Below are 17,289 nucleotides of genomic sequence, written 5' to 3' on the forward strand. Positions count from 1 at the left end.
GTATCTACTCAATTAACTGACACTGAAGGAGTGTATTTTTGCATATTGCCTTTTCTAAAGAAGGTTTATTTTATAACTGACTGTTAAATTAATAAATAATTATTTTAATAAGAAACCTTGTGTTTAAGTGTTATTTGAATACCTGTCACTGTGAATCCTTATGGTGCACCTCTACAGCTCACAATTACCCCTCTTGAGATAAATCTGGCAGCTCAGTCACTCTACCAACTTGTGTAGTACACACCTATACCAAAGGTTGGGTTGCCTATTGCCAAAATGACAAGGCTGGTGTAGTCCTCCCACAGGGTTACTACAATCTTGCCTAACACCATTGTATGTCAAAATAAAGCACTGAACGGACAGATATCTATGGAGGGAAAGTAGCAAAAAGAAAATCTTTCCTAACCGTCAGCAATGCCAGAGTACAGCATGCAGTCTTGTTAGGGAGAATTCTCTGTTTAGGCTGAATTTCCTAACCTAGCGAGTCCCCCCCAGCAGCTTATCTGGATTTTTTAGGTTTATTTTTTTCTCCTGCCAAGAGTGAGACTCTTTTACCCTCACTCTTGGGCATGATTTGAGTGTGTTTCTTTGAATCTAGATGTGTTTAATGGGCTATGGGGTCTTTTACTCCATAGGGCTTCATGTGTTTTTGTGATGCGTGTTACACAGCACCCTCAGTGCAGTGACACAGGGGTGTCATAGTGACCCCCCCCAGTATAGACTCCATACCCTGGGACTGACTACTGTCTCCCAGGGCATGTAACGTCACCATTGACTTTACTAGTCTTAAATTCTGAACAGAACCAGTACAAACCATCATATTGTGGACGTACTGGCTGGGGCAATTCAATTGCCCCAGGGTCTGTTAGTCGAGGGGGCACGTCTCCGTCCCCCCTGATCGAGTTTTGGCTGGTGGCAGTGGATACTACTTTTTATATTCAACCGCAAATATTTTCCTATGGGATTTCCCATTGTTTTAGGCTACTATCTTTATTCAATTATTTACGGTAGCCTCGAATATACCGCCGGTTTATTTAATTAATATTAATTCTCCGGTTGGTATTTTTTGCCAAAACTTGATTCTAAAATGGCGTTTGTGTTCTCTTCTGTGACTCCAACCCAAGTCGAGCCCTTTGTTCCACTTTTTTTCGGGCTTCTCCACAGAAGCCCTCCAAAGTGGTGCCACTCTGTCTGGGGTACTTAGGAGGGGTGGAGGCGAATTTAGGCACCCTGGACTGAGTTGCCTAGGCAACTCAAGTCGCACTCCGTCCTGATTGGCCCAAGTGGTGAGCCGGCCGGCTCACCACTTAGCATGTTTGAGTGACAGCTAGGCTGAATGAATGGGGGTTTTCTGCATAAAAGCAGGGCTTTGGGGACTGGAACTTCAGAAGTCGCCACAGGACCTAAGAATCCGACGAGGGAGAAGCTGAGCCGACCTGCCACGACACCACCACCGGTGGAGCCCTGCTGGACCGCCTCACCACTTTTCCCAACGACAGAGGAGATCTCCCGCCGGAGAGTCTTCTTCCTTTGACTGGTGGGGATAACCAGTTTCACCGTCTTTTCGCCTTCCCGACGTACCTCGTGGCCGCCTTGCCTGTGCCAAGCACCCCGGCAACTGGGATACCACGTTTTACCACGACCGCGAAACAAAGGTACCACCTTTAACCGGAAAACTCCGCGGCTGGTTTCTTCCCTGATAGTGCGACGACCTTCATCTTACCTCCAAGTCGAGATCTTCTCTTCCCCTGGACGACGACGCAACTTGCACCCACTGCCAGGAACAACTGCCACCGCTGGAGGATCCTTCCCACTTAAGGTACTGTGTCTCACCTGGCTTCCCTTGCTACCGACTGTACGGGGTAGATTTAGCCCCCGGCTTTCGAACCTGGGTTAGCCTGGGACACCCTGGCTAAACTTTCCTAAGCCTCTCTAAACTCTTTTTGAACCCTCTGCAAGACTTTCTAAGCCTAGTGTAACTGTGTGATCTTGGGCGCATTTGTGCTCTGCTCTCTCTAAGAGGGGGCCCAGCCTTTGGACTTTGGCTCACCAGTGACTTTTGCTCTTCTGCCTTGCAAACAGTGTTCCTGAACCTTAGAGTGGTGTACCTTTCCATATTCTGTCTTTTTCTCTCCCTTTCTCACAAACTTATTGCCGTGCGATCTAGTTAAGCGCTCACCTCTGTATGAAAATAAGTGGTGTTTTACTGTGACTTATCTGATAAGGAAAAAGGGGTGTACATATTACAATAGTAACTGCGTGTAGAATATTTTACAACAAGAGTGCTGGAGTGTTTCAAACCGTGTGTTTTTAAATAAATAATTATATATTTTGATACCAAAGCTCTGGTCAGTGTTTGCTTGTATTATTGTATCTGAGTGCCTATTGTGTATACTTTGCATACTGTCTAACTCTTCTTGAGAGAAGTCTAACTGCTCAGCCACAGCTACCAGGTAAATCTGGGTGGTACAGAATGCTACCAAGTGGGTTTACTGCCAACACCTGTAGTCTTAAATCTTTTGCAGTGTTCCCTAAGGGAACTGCACAGCTTTCTGCCTAACAAGTCTCACCCTTTTTGCAGTCCTGAGAAGAAGGCACCATTCCTTGGTAGACGTGGTATGGAAGAAGTCGGTGAAAGGCATCTTCGAAAGAATGAAACGACGTCTTGTAATCGGGATGCAACACTGCACCCTGGTGTTTATGCAACTGTTCCAAGAAACTACAAAGGGAAAAGAAGGAGAATGTTTCTAACAAGGGTAGCTTTCAGAGACAAGAGAACACACATTACATTTACATTGTGATGCAAACACATGAGTAACTTTAATAATGTTTATAAATGAAAATGTTTTCCCCGTTACTCACAGTCAGAAAATGAAAAGTCAAGATGATCTCATCAATATTTACACCCAAGACCCTGCAAGTTTATGCATCATACTGCTGTAAGCCAAGAAAATATAACCAGCTGTCAAGATGGATCGCTACCCTATTTATCCTAAACAGGGAAGACACCGAGAGGTAAGCCAAAACCCAATTAAGGTAGGTGAGCGAGCAGTAAAGGCTTAGTTTCAGGAAAGGTGAGAGTGTGGTCTAGGGCTACAGAGCACTTTATAATTCCGGTTAGACAGCAGTGTATCAAAAATATAGTCATTTATTAGGCCTTTAGTTACACACTAAGTATATAAAAAAATCACAGTTAAGTATTGTCAATCAAAACCATATATTACATATACGACAATCATTTTTCTGATGCTTGTTATCTGCTTAGATTCACATGCTTTGCATAGGCCAAAATAGAGTATTACATAACTTGTTTTTGAAATTTAAAATGTGACATCGACGGGCGCGTTTGTAATACTGTGACATGAACTGTACCCATGGCCCTTCACGCGTCAACGTCCCGAGATTGTTTAATTTCTGACCTGAGGTTGCATGAAATGTGTAGTAAAAGGATAAAAGACACGAGGAAAGGAACAAGTTACTTACCTGTAACTGTTGTTCTCCAGCATGGGTCTGGCATGGATTCACATGCTCATGAATATTCCCCGTCGTCAGGCTGGGAATCCTCGGTAAAGAAAAAACCAGTATCAGTTTCGTTTCTGATCTGTCTTTCGTAGTAATAACCAATCACTGGTCTCTGCGTCATACTGACCACAGCCAATGACTGCCCTCTACCTAAGCACCGCCTCTGGCAGCCATCTTCAGATTTGGAAGCACGTGAAGTGGCAGTATGACCAAGTGAAGAGCCGCAGAGGGGTAGGCGGGAGGGTTCGCATGTGAATCCATGCCAGACCCATGCTGGAGAACAACAGTTACAGGTAAGTAACTTGTTCCTTCTCCAGCATGGGGTCTGGCATGGATTCACATGCTCATGAATAAAGAATACATAGCAGTACACACATGCACAACCACGGGAGGTGGCAAAGGCTCAACATTAAGCATCACATCAACTCAACATTAAGCATCTTACCTCCTCACCAGGCTCACCTCAGGCGAACAGGTTGCGCAGCACTGCTTGGCCGACCCTGGACTCCTCCCTGGAATCCCGGTCGACGCAGTAGAATTTCGTGAAGGTGTGCGTCGACCTCCACGTAGCAGCCCTGCATATGTCCAGCAGGGGCACACCAGATAGGAACGCCGTGGTAGCTGCGATCGCTCTGGTGGAATGGGCTCTCGGACGGCCAGGCAGCGGTCGGTTTGCCAACCGGTGACAGTACATGATACAGCCGGAGAGCCATCTGGAGATGGAAGCCTTCGAGAGAGCCTTCCCCTGATTGACAGGTCCAAAGTTCACAAAGAGTTGTGACGTCTTCCGAAACCCCTTCGTGCGGTCCACGTAGAACTTCAGCGCTCTAGCTACATCCAGCGAGTGCAAAGTCCTCTCAGCCGGCGACGAAGGCGACGGGAAGAACACAGGTAACACCAAGGGTTCGTTGAGATGGAAGTCCGACGGTACCTTGGGCATGAAGGAGGGGTGCGTCCTGAGCACTACCCTCGTGTCGTGGAAAGTCAAGTACGGGGCCTTGCAGGAAAGGGCCTGGATCTCTCCCACTTGTCGTGCGGAGGTGATGGCCACAAGAAAAGCTGTTTTCCACGATAGAAACTTCAACGGGGCCGAGTGCAGAGGCTCGAACGGAGGTCCCATGAGCTTGGTCAGCACCACGTTGAGCTCCCACGCCGGGGCCGGAGCCTTCACCGGCGGGAACGATCTGAACAGTCCCTTCATGAACTCTTTCACCAGACGATGAGACCACAAGGACGTCCGCCCCGTGGTTCTGGTGTATCGGGAGATCGCAGCAAGATGAATCTTGATGGACGCGTGTGCCAAACCAGCTTTGGCCAGCGTCAGCAGGTACGGCAGTACTTGGGGAGCCGTAATCCGTAGAGGGTTAATCTTCTGTGCGTGGCACCAGACAGAGAACCTCTTCCATTTGTGTCCGTAGCATTTAAGAGTCGAGGACGCCCTGGCCTTTGCAAGAACCTCTCTGCAATCGGCCGGTATGTCGTATCCTCCAAACTCTAGCGCTGCAGGAGCCAGGCCTGCAAGTTCAGCGACTTCGGGTCGTGGTGGAGGATGGCGCCTCCTTCCCTGGAGAGTAGATCCGCGTCCGCCGGCAGCTTGATCGGCGGGGACGCTGACAAGTCCAGAAGGTCCGGGAACCATATCTGCCTCGGCCACGCAGGTGCGACGAGGATCATCCTGCACCGTGACCTCTTGAGCTGGTTGACGAGCCGGATTAGCAGAGGCAAGGGAGGGAACGCGTAGAGGAACAGGCCCTCCCAGGGGAACGAGAAAGCATCGCCCATGCTCCTCGTCTGGGGAAACTTGCTGGCGAACCTCCGGCACTTGGTGTTCGTCGCCGTCGCGAACAGGTCGATCTGGGGTGTGCCCCACCGTCGGAAGAGGCGATCCACCAGATCCTGCCGTAGTTCCCACTCGTGGCACGAGCGCAGCTCCCTGCTGAGTGAGTCGGCGATGGTGTTTTTTATCCCTGCCAGATGAAACGGCACCAGAAAAATCCCTTGGGCGACGGCCCAATGCCACAGGTCCTGCGCCTCCTTGGACAGCGCTGGGGACCTGGTTCCGCCCTGTTTCCTGATGTAAAACATGGTGGTGGTGTTGTCGGTGAAGATCCTCACCACCTTGCCCTTGAGGGACGGAAGGAAGGACCTGAGGGCCCAAAACACTGCACGGAGCTCCAGGACGTTGATATGCAGGGACTTCTCCGTCGGGAGCCAGAGTCCCCTCGCGTGCAGATTTTCGGTGTGCGCTCCCCACCCTTCCAGGGAGGCATCCGTGGTCACAGTCTCCTGGTGGGCTGGGGTCTGGAAGTCCATGCCCGCCGTCAGATGCGCGCGGGTGCCCCACCACCGTATCGCTCGTCGGAAACTCTCGTCGAGCTTGATCCTTTCCTCGAAGCTGCCCGTCGTCTGGATCCAGCGCGCATCCAGGAATTCTTGCAACGGGCGCATCCGGAGCCTGCACATGGGAATGAGGTAGATGCAGGAAGACATCATCCCGAGGAGGGACTTGATGGATCTCACTTTGGCCGCGTCGGCCACCAACATCCGTTGCACCTTGCCCAAGATGGTCCTGGTCCTCTCCTCCGACGGGGAGGCCAGAAGGGACACTGTGTCGAGCCTCGCTCCCAGAAACAGTGCGACTTGCGCGGGCACCAGGTGGGATTTGGCGTAGTTCACGGAGAATCCCAGGTCCGTGAGGAGTGATGAGGCGGATGAGCCAGTCGTCCAGGTAGGGGTAGACGTGAATACCCTCGCGGCGCAGCTGCGCCGCCACCGGTGCGAGGCACTTGGTGAATACCCTGGGTGCCGACCGTAGTCCGAAGGGAAGGGCTTTGAACTGGTAATGACGCCCTTGGACCACGAACCTGAGGAATTTTCGGTGCCCCTTTAGGATGGGAATGTGGAAGTAGGCATCCTCCAAATCCAACGACGATAGGAAGTCTCCTTCCTCCAGTTGACCCAGGACGTGCTGGAGGGTGACCATCCGGAACTTCTGCGCCTTGATGAACTTGTTCAGCCGTCGCAGGTCCAGGATGGGGCACCATCCTCCCGTCTTCTTCTTCACGAGGAAGTATCGCGGGTAGACTCCGGAGCCCCGAAGCCTCTTTGGGACGAGTTCGATGGCGCCCTTTCTGAGCATCGCCTTTACCTCCAGGAGAAGTTGAGGGACGTGAAGTTCTTTCCTGGCCACGGGGGGGACGCGCGGGCACCTTCTTTGAAACTCGAGCGCGTGGCCCCGGGCCAGGGCGTCCAGCATCCAACGGTCGGTGGAGATGGACTCCCACACGCTGACGAAGCCCGCCAGCCGGCCTCCCACCGGGGTGCTTCGGTGGGGGCCCGACCCCAAGGCCGGTTCAATCCTGCTTGGACGCGGCCTTGCCGCCTTGACCTCCTTGGCGACGACGGCGGGGTCCGCTAGACTTGCCTCGTCCTCTGAAGGCCTCTTGCGACGACGAGCGGGCCGCTTGACGGTAGGAAGCGAAACCGCCGCCGGAACCTTTGGAGGCGCCCTTGCCTCCGCCGCTCCGAAAGGGCGTCCGTCGTTGCAGGACTCCAAGGGCCCGGGCCGTCTCAGTATCCGCCTTGATGGCCTGAAGGGAATCGTCCACTGTCTTCCCAAACAGGTTGTTCCCGTCGAAGGGCATGTCCAGGACTCTGGTCTGGACGTCCTGCCGGAAGTCCGTAGCTTTGAGCCATCCACGACGTCGAAGGCAAACACCGTTGCCCAGCTGGCGGAATCCAGTGTCGGCGATGTCCGTCGCCACGGTGATGGCGTGGTCCGAGGCCACCTCACCTTCCTGCAGGATCTCAAGGGCCTCCGCCCTTTTGTCGTCCGGCAGAAAATCCAGCAGGGGAGCCATCTTGTACCAGAGCTCCCTGTCGTAGCGGGCCACGATAGCCAAGGCGTTGGCCGCTTTAATCGTCGTCGCTGCTGACGAGATGACTCTACGCCCCATAGTATCCAATTTCTTTCCCTCGCCGTCCGGCGGGGAAGTCGATGTGGAGGCCGCACCCCCCCCCCGCTTTCTTCCTGGCTGCCGCGGAGACGACAGAGTCCGGGGTAGGCTGCGCCCGGAGGCATAGGGGGGCCGTGTCCGGGACCCGGTACTTTTTCTCGTACCGGTCTCTTCTAGCTGGCGTCGTGGAAGGGTTCTTGAGGAGGGAAAGGCCCTCATCCCAAATGTCGTCCAACAGAGGCACTGCGAGGACCGTCTTCCTCTTGGCCTCACGCCGCTGATAAAGGAAGCCTTCCTTTTTCTTCTCCTCAGGGCAGAGTTGGAAAAGCTCGGAAGCCCTGGAGATCATGGAGTGGAAAGATCCGATCTCGTCGGGCGGAGAGGCCCTGGTGGGAGGCGACGACGGAAAATCCTCGTCGTATGCCTCGTCGTCCGTACCCGTCGCTGCCGTGTCAGTCCCCGTATCATCCCCTCGGGTGGACGGGGAGGAGGGCTGGAAGGGGCGCGACGGTTGAAAAGGAGGTGGTGGATGGATCCTTCTTTTCTTAGTAGGGGGAACACCAGAAGGTCCCGGTTCTGGATCCCCCGACGGGAGAGGTTCCTCCGTCGGTAACGGTAGCCTCGTCCTTATCTCGGAGAATAAGGACTGTATGGCCAACAAAATGGCCGCCGAGTTGTCTTGCGGCGCTGGCAGAGGGGAATCCGACGGGCGAGCAGGGGCCCCGTCGGTATCCTCGACGATGTCGTCGTCGTCACCTGCGTCGGGGTCCATTCCGACGGGCTGGCCTTCTTCCACGCCTAGGCCGTGGCTTAAGACCTCGATCAGCTCCTCTTCTGAGGTTGAGGCCGACTCTACGACGACGCCCTGCCCCCCCTTCTTCTTCCCCACGGAGGGTTTCACGGGGGTCCTATCGATGGGCACAAAGGAAGACTCCCTCCGAGGAGGCAGGGAGATTCTGGGCCCTGAGGTCGCCACCACTGGTGCAGCCACCACAGGCTGAGCCAGGGCCGCCGCGACCGTTTCGATAGAGGGCTTGGTCGGATGGATCAAGGCCTTCACCACCTTAGGTGCGCTCACCGCCTTATCCTTGAGGGAGGGGGCACTGCCACGCTCCTCCTCTGCCTTAGAGCTCGACCGGGGCCTCTCCAGGAGCTTCGCCGGGTGCTCGGCCTTCCTCTTACCCGACCCAGAGCGTTGATGGTGCCGGGGAGGGTGCGCCCTGCCTGGCGCCCGTAGAGCCCGACCGTTCGGCGCTCCCGGTGCCAGCGGACTCGCGGTGCTTGGCCTTATGTTGGGCCCCCGTCGCCGGGGCGCCCTCAAAGGTCTTAGAAGACCGCTCGGATTTCTTCTTCTTCTCGCCAGACGGGCTCTTACCCTCCAGCCAGTTGGCGAGACGTTGATGGCGGTCCTTCATGGTCCGTTCCGACATGTTGCCGCAAAACGCACAGTCCTTCTCCACGTGCGTCTTGTCCTCATGAAGGCAGTAAAGGCAGAAAGAGAGTTCGTCCTCCTTGAAGACGTTCTGCAGCTGGCATCCAGGGCAGACCCTGAACAGCTTTCCGGGCGTCGAGCTTCCCTTCTCCTGGGCCATCTCCGAGACAGGGCCTGAGAAGCTTCTGGAGTCCTCCGAAGTGTAGCTCGACGAAATCTTCACCCTTGAGGGGCACAGATGAATCCGACACGGGTCCCCGTTGATCAGATGTAGGATCGGTGGAGCTTGAGGCTCTTTTGACCGAAAGAATCAAAGTTTTTTGTAAAAAGCGCGAAAAAATAGCACTAACGCTCGAGAGCAATAGCACGAGGATCCCAACACATGAACGTGCGGTAAAAATCTGAAGATGGCTGCCAGAGGCGGTGCTTAGGTAGAGGGCAGTCATTGGCTGTGGTCAGTATGACGCAGAGACCAGTGATTGGTTATTACTACGAAAGACAGATCAGAAACGAAACTGATACTGGTTTTTTCTTTACCGAGGATTCCCAGCCTGACGACGGGGAATATTCATGAGCATGTGAATCCATGCCAGACCCCATGCTGGAGAATGAATGTTGTCTATGTACCTTTTACTCCCAACGAAGGAGGACGCATGTGAATCTAAGCAGATATAAGCATCAGTAAGACGATTAGAGGTATGTAATGTTTGCCTTCTGAAGCTTATGGATCTGCTTAGAATTACATGCTTTGCATAGGCTAGTGAGGAGTAACAGGAGGTGGAGGTGGGTTGTTAGAAGGAACAGAGGCAAACAACTGTTTTAACACCGCCTGTCCCACCTGGGAGTAACTCTGTGCTTGTGTACCCACACAGTAATGTTGAGTGAATGTGTGAACTTAACTCTGTGTAGCTGCTCTACAGATTGCCTCCAAAGGAACATTTGCAATGAAGACCAATGTGGCACCTGGGTGTAAACAGCAGTTTCTTGTTGGAAAACCTGTAACATTGCTGTATGCATTTTACTACACATTTAGAAATCTCTGCCTTTGATACAGGCTCCACTTCTCTTCCGGCAGATAAGCAAAGAACTACTCTGTTTTCCTGATTGGCTTTGTCTTGTTGAGTGTTGGGCAAGACTGTGTGCAGTATCCTTTGGAAGACAGCAGCAACCTTGTCCTCCTGGCAATAGAGAACCCAACCTTTGGTATAAGTCTGTACTACACAGGTTGGTAGTGTGGCTGAGGAGCCAGGCTTATCTCAAGAGGGGTCAATGTGAGTTGTAAGGTTGTAACACAGAGTTTCAGAGTGACAGTTATTCAAATAAACACTTATACTCAAGGTTCATTGATTAAACAATTATTCATTTACTTGACAGTCAGTTATACAAACCTTCTTCAGAAGGGAGCACAACATATAACACTTATAGTATATACTTCAAAACGCACTCTGTTTCTCTAAATCAGATGATACCCATTGGGGATTGCACACAGACACTTTCTACACCCTCAGGTGACTTACATATCCAGGACACTGTGGACATTGAATTATCACTGGTACATTCAGAGAAATACTGAGTTTGGGTGTAAAGGATTAGAGGGGAATAAAACAAAGGTTAACAAATAATTCATAAACTGGTAAGTACTTTTTAAACCCTCAAATGCAAAGTAAATTACCCTTTCCTGGAGGAAAGGCAAAAGCAAAACGTCAGAGGTAAGAAGAGTCTCTCAGGGAGCCAGGACAGCCAATGTTAGTTGAGCAAAGTCTAGGGGAGCGGAAGATCTTCTTTGCAGGTCAGTAAAAGTCTTGCACAATGTTTTTAAAAAAGTTTGTAGAGATAAGATTCACTTGAAGGGCAACAAACTGGGAGGCTTGTGAAGGGCCAAGCTGCAAGCAACTCTACAATGGCAACCAAAACAATTCTCAACTGAGAACAAGCAAGGCTACACAACAGGAGGTAAGTCCTCTTGGGTTTACAGCACCTTTGGTTAGAATATATGGTTCCAGCTGGCTTCTGTTCCTGTACAGCTCTGCAGATCCTGTTGTTCCTGGGCCTCAGTCGTGGGGACAAGAGGATGGACGTCTGGGGACTTCTGCCCTGCAATGGGAAGGTCAGCGGAAGCAATGGCAAACTTCAATTTAGCTGCACTTTGCGGTTTCAGCTCCTCGCGTCTATAGAAAATAGCAACACTGCAGTTCTCGGATACCACTTCAGACTTTCCTTGCATCTGTGGTCCAGCACTCTGTTCAGATGGCTCAGGCTTGGTACATCCTGCTTCAGGGAAGTCTGAAGGATCTTCCTGGAGTTTGGTTCCGACTTAAAAGTGATGCACTCGATCTGGTGGTTCCGCTCCCTGGCACTTCGGTTACAGCAGCAGCAATGGAAGTACAGCCAGCTCCGAGAGGATGTCCAGACAAGTTCACATTGGGGTTGATTGGTCCTACCAACCCAAGGGGAGAAGTCTTCCTTGCAGGGCTTCTCTAGTCGAGGCGAATTCGGAGCTTCAGCACAGTAGCAGGGCTTCACCGGGCAAACCAACAGTCCAGGAGTTGCAGCAGGTGTCTCTTCCAAGTTCTTTTTCGTATTCCTTCGTCGAGTGGTCGACTGCCTTCCAAGCCAAAAAGCCTCACCTTTTATGCAGGTTTCTCCCATTCATTCTAGCCTAGCTGTCAATCACACAGCAGGGTCGCTGTCCTCCAAGGACAGCCAGCCGGCCAATCACCTTAGGGTATATTCCTGTAACTAAGGGGATTAAGCAGAGGGCGTTTCGGGCACCTCCCTCACTTCCTGTCCCTGCCAGACACGCTGGAGCCAGAGGAGGGTTTCACTCGTGAATCCCGCCAAAGGCAAAATGAACAAAGGGACCAAACCTGGTTTGGCGCGCAGAGTAAATCTCAAGAATGAGCTTTTCAACAAGAAATGGCTAAAAAAGAAGACCGGGCCATTTTGACAAAATGGGCACCCATGGGTGCCTTACTGTAGCTGCGATTGCAGCCCGCTGTAAAAACACACAATGCTAGTAAAACGTAAACCACTGCCACCAGCCATTAATTGTAGAAAGGGTAATATAAAAATTTAATATGAGAAACTAGACAAAGGAGATACTAAGTAACCCCGGTAGATAGTGTGTTCTGGGTCTAGAAAGTTACAAAATGTAAGTAATGCCAATTTCACTGCACTGCTCTTGGAAACAGTAGTTTCATCAAGCGAAGGAAGGTATTTAAACCTTTGGGATATCTAAGAGACTTCCCTGTGTCACTGCACTGAATGTGCCTTGTATCCCAATGTAAGGATGATGCCCATGGAGTTTGTCAGACTCCAACGCCAAAAGAAGCACAGAGTCCAAATCACATAAAAATACATGAGAGAATGGGAAAAAGGTCTCACTCTCTCCAGATTAGAAATTAAAAGTCCTAAAGAAAGAGCTGGGGGTCTCTAAGGTAGAAGGGACTATGCACATTTCTGAGAATTCTCCCTAACATTGATGTAGTACATGATTGCTCTCCTAACATCTAGTGTATGGACGGCTATTTCACCAGAGTGTGTGGGCCTTAAAATTGCTGGCAGTAGTTCAATAGATTGATTGACATGGAATTTGGAACTTAACTTTGGTGCGAAATGTTGCCGAGTTCTTAGGACTACTTTTTTTAAATGTATTATGATGAAAGGTTCTGTAATGGACAATGTCTGGAGTTCACAAACCCTTCTTAAGGAAGTGATAGCTATAACAAAAGCAACTTTGTAAGTGAGATCGTTGAGGTTAGCATTATGCATAGGGGCCCATGAGCTTACTTAGAACTATCTTTATATCTCATTATGGGGGTGGGATTGCAATAGGAGGCATTAGGGGGAATTCTCATTTCTGAGTTAATTCCCTTCAACCTTAGAGACCCCTACCTCATTTGCTGGACTCGAGGACTTTTTCATTTTAACCCTGGAATGAGTGAAACCTTTTTTCACTCATGTGTTTTGACCCGATTTGGATTATATGTTTCCACTATTTTTGGAGTCTGACAAACTCCATAGGCATCTACTTTTTGTATGGTGACATAAAGCACCTCCAGTGCAGTGTCACAGAGAAATCCTATTGATTTCTCATAAGGTTTACATACCTTTTCCTGAGTGAACTACTGTTCCCAAGAAATGTACAGTGAAATTGACTTTACTTACCTTTTCTCTTTCTAGGTCCAGCATAGGTCTTATGTGGAGTGCTGGGGGGGGGGGGGTCAACTAGTAGCCCCTTATTTTACATTCTCATGTAACATTTTTGATGTTACCCTCACTACTTTAAATGGCTAGTGGCAGTGGTTTAATTTTCCTACCACTGTGCTTTCCTACCACAGGCAGAATCCTCAGCTGCCGTATAGCACCCATGGGTGACCACTTAGTCAAAATGGCCCAGTCTTCTTTTTCTGCCATTTTCTGTTTGTGAGGTCTTTCTTGGGTTTTACTCTGCGTGCTAAGCCAGGTTTGAGCCCTTTGATCGTTTTGCCTTTGGAAGGTTTAACTCCTGACACCCGCCTCTGGCTCCAGTGTGTCTGGAAGGGAAGGATGTGAGGGAGGTTCCTTAAACTCCCCTGTCCTTTGTCTCTAGGAGTGTATGAAAGCAACCAGTACAGATCGGCTGGCTGTCCTTTCAGGGCAGCTACACTGCTGTGTGATGGACAGACTAGGTTGTGCATGAATGGGAGAAACCTGCTTAAAAGGCAAGGGTTTTTTGACTAGAGGCAGAGTGTGCTAGGCAGGATTGTATGCAGTAAACATGTGGGAGACTACACCAGTCTTGTCCTCTTGGTATTCGGTAACCCAACTATTGGTATAGGTCTGTACTACAGAAGTTGGTAGAGTGACTGAACAGCCAGATTTATCTCAAAGGGGGGTAAATGTGAGCTGTAGAGCGGTAGCATCGAAATCCACACATAGGAGTACCCAAATAACACTTACACTCAAGGTTTTCTAGTAAAATATTTATTTATTTAACAGTCTTTTTTAAATAAGCCCACTTTAAAAACAGTAATGTGCAACACTAAAAATACACTTCATAACATGTCCTCAGAATCAAGATAAGCAAGTAGATACTCTTTAGAGATGCTTCATACACACTTCTTACACCCTGGCGTGACTTCAATTTCTAGGACAGTAATGGCATTTAATATCACTATTTCACTTGGTAAAATTCTGAGGTCGTGGAAAAGAAAGGTTAAGGGAAGGAAAAAAGGTTGACAGGTTCTAGAGCATGTAGTGATTTTTAATCTCCCAATGAAGTCTAGATAAAACCTTTCCCAGCATAATTAGTTAAAAAACAATGCATCACCTATGAGGGACAGTTAGAATCAAAGTCAATGGGTTAGAAGAATGTCTCCACGGAGTTAAGACAGCCCAAGTCAATTTGGAACAAAGTCTATGGAGCTGTGGCACTTCTTAGATAGCAAAAAACTCTTGCACAAAAGTAGAGTGTTTGCTGTAGAAAATCACTATTGGGCCACAAGCTGTTAGGCTTGTGAATGTTAGAGTCGAGATCAACTCTAGAAAAAGCAGCTACTGCAAATCTCAACTGAGAAAAACAAGTTACAGACCAAGAGGTAAGTACCCCTTAGCAAGAACAGTACCTTAGGTTAGAAGAAGTGGCTTCTGTCCTGGTTGCAGATCCTTTGTTCCTGGCACACAGTTGTGGGGACAAGAGGGAGATCTTCTGGAGGACTCCTGCACTGCTGTTCGAAGGTCGGCAGCAGCTACGGGCTCTATTCAGTTCAGCAGCACTTCACGGTTTCAGCTACCGGCAAATAGCACCACTGCGGATCTTGGACAGTGGATGGGTTTCCTTCACTCCTCGAGTCCAGCACTCTGGTGAGGTGACTCGAGCTTGTGTCGTCCTACTTCAGGAGGGTCCTCAGGATCTTCCTGGAGCTTCGGTCTACAGATTTCTAGACCCCTGGCACTCTGTACCAGCAGCAGCAAAGTAGTACAGCTGGTTGGGGAAGGTCTTCCAGCAAAGTTAGTCTTGGGGTTATTTGGTCCCACTAACCCAAAAGAAGAAGTCATCCTCTGCGGAGTTTCCTTAGTCAATTCGGAAATTAAGTTTCAGAACACCAGCAGGGCTTCACCAGGCAGTTTAAGGGTCCAGGAGGATGCAGCAAGCTTCTCTTCACGATTCCTTCGTCGGATGTTTCTTCCAGTGGTCGACTGTACTCAGTTCAAGTAGCCACGCCATTCATGCAGGTTTCTCCCGCTCATGCACAGCCTAGCTTTCACTCATGCAGCAGGGGGCCAGTCCTGCGAGGACAGCCAGCCAGCTAATCATGACTGGGTGCATTCAGGTTACCAAGGATACTAAGGACAGGGAGTTTCGGGCACCACCCCCGTTTTCTGCCCTGCCGGACACACTGGAGCCTAAGGCAGGTATCAGTACTGAAGCCCGTCAGGCAAAGCAGACAAAACAGTTAAACCTGGTTTCCTTTCGCCATTTCCTGGCCATTTTGACACAATGGTCACCCAGTGGTGCTAGACTGTAGCTGAGGATTCAGCCTGCGGTAGAAAAGCACAATGGTAGGAAAATTAAACCACTGCAGCCACCAGACATGTAATGGAGTGAGGGTAACATAAAAATGGTATGTGAGTAAGTAGAAAAAGGGGCTACTAACTAACCCTCCCCCAGCACTCCACATAAGACTGGGTGTGCTGGATCTACAGAGAGAACAGGTAAGTAACATCAATGTCCTTTACTATTCTTGGGAGCAGTAGTTATTTAAAGCTTAAGAGAAATATAAAGGATTTCTCTGACACTGCTCTGGGGGTGCTGGTGCTGGGTGTCACCATACAAAAAGTAGATGCCTATGGAGTTTGTCAGACTCCAAAAACAAAGGAAACACAATCCAAATCAGATTAAAATACATGAGAGAGAAAAAGGGCTCTCTCTCTCTTCAGTCCTAAAGTTCAGCAAAAGAGCTGGGTTGAAGGGAATTCGCACAGAAATTAGAATTTTCCCCAACACAGCTCCCACAGGGGGTCTGGCTGTCCTGATTGGACAGCCAAACACCCCATTCTGTAAAATGCTGAGAGAGATTGCAGAGGAGTGTGCTGGAACTGTATAAAAGGTGAGGCTTCTGAAGTGAAAAGCAAGTCGACCACTGGAAGCGGAAGTAACCGAATAAGGCGGCATCAGAGATGCATGCAGACCTTTTGCAACACTGTGAAGAGACCACTGCTGTCTTGTCGTAACCCCGTTTTCTGTGCGACAGAGGACTCCTTCCTTTTGGCTGGTAGGCGCAACCAGTCCCACGACAAACTTTGAAATGAGACAGCTCCCGAGGTGCTAGGAGTTTCCAGAGCTAGAGAACCTACTGCCCATTTTGAGTGTGTTAGGTAAGATTTTCCCATCAATGATACATCTTCCTGACCTGTGTCAACCCCAGAACGTTTTGCTGGACTGGTAGATTATTTTCTCTTATACCTTTGAGTGGAAACTTTTTCCACACACTCAAGAGTCTTATGGGTGTCATTTTTAAGACTCTCCATAGTGCGCCTTTTTAATGTTATCCTCTGACACCTTTTTAGCAATAAGTGACTATTGTTGCTAGGTGGTACAGGGGGATCCCCTTTTAACTTTCTTTGGCTAACCTTGTGTTAGGGAGAATTCTCAAAAATGTGTTAATTCCCTTCACCTTGGAGACCTCCAGCAACTGGATTTTGAGGACTGGATTGTTTTACCTGGAGAAAGTCTGACCCTTTATCCCACTCTCTCATGTGTTTTGAAATGTGTTTTACTCATGTTTACTCTAATGTTTTGTTTGGTTATGGAGTTTGAGACAACTCCATAGGCATCATCTTTTCATGTGTGTCACACAGCACCCTCAGTGCAGAGGCACAGATGCACCTTTTTAGGTTTCCTCAAAATTTAAATACCTCCTCTGGGATAAACTACTGTTTCCCAGAGTAAGTAAAGTGAAATTGACTTTATTAGTCTTTTTAAATTCCTATACCAAGCACACCGGGCTTCAGAACTGTAGACCGCCTCGGGCGCCCGAATGTCTGGGGTGGGCAGGAAGTGAGGGAGGTGCCCGACACTCTCCCTGTGCTTAGCCTCCTGGGAGACCCAAATGCACTCTGTGGTGATTGGCTGGCTGACTGTCCGGCAAGGACACCCACCCTGCTGGATGAGTGACAGCTAGGTTGGAATGAATGGGAGAAAACTGAATAAAAGGCGAGTCTCTTGACTTGGAAGGCAGAGTCGACCACTGGAACGAAAGAACCAAAGACAAGCTTGAAGAGGACGACTGCTGCAACTCCTGGACCATTGGTTTGCCCAGTGAATCCCTGCTGCAGGTCCGAATTGCTAAGTTCATCTCAACAGAGAAGCCCTGCAAGGACAACTTCTCCCTTTGA

At 49.8% G+C, this 17,289-nt stretch overlaps 1 protein-coding gene across 10 annotated transcripts in view; it reads right to left on the reverse strand.

Annotated features, from left to right (window-relative positions):
- Positions 1-17,289, reverse strand: part of BICRA (BRD4 interacting chromatin remodeling complex associated protein) — a 1,420,469-nt gene that overhangs the window by 163,273 nt on the left and 1,239,907 nt on the right. For all 10 annotated transcript variants that reach the window (XM_069644334.1, XM_069644339.1, XM_069644332.1 and 7 more), the window contains one exon: positions 2,571-2,719. In XM_069644334.1, the coding sequence (XP_069500435.1) occupies positions 2,571-2,719 (149 nt within the window). The remainder of the gene's footprint in view (positions 1-2,570; positions 2,720-17,289) is intronic.

The sequence above is a fragment of the Ambystoma mexicanum genome, chromosome 2p (assembly GCF_040938575.1).
Source record: "Ambystoma mexicanum isolate Mex_15411 chromosome 2p, UKY_AmexF1_1, whole genome shotgun sequence".
Taxonomy (NCBI): domain Eukaryota; kingdom Metazoa; phylum Chordata; class Amphibia; order Caudata; family Ambystomatidae; genus Ambystoma; species Ambystoma mexicanum.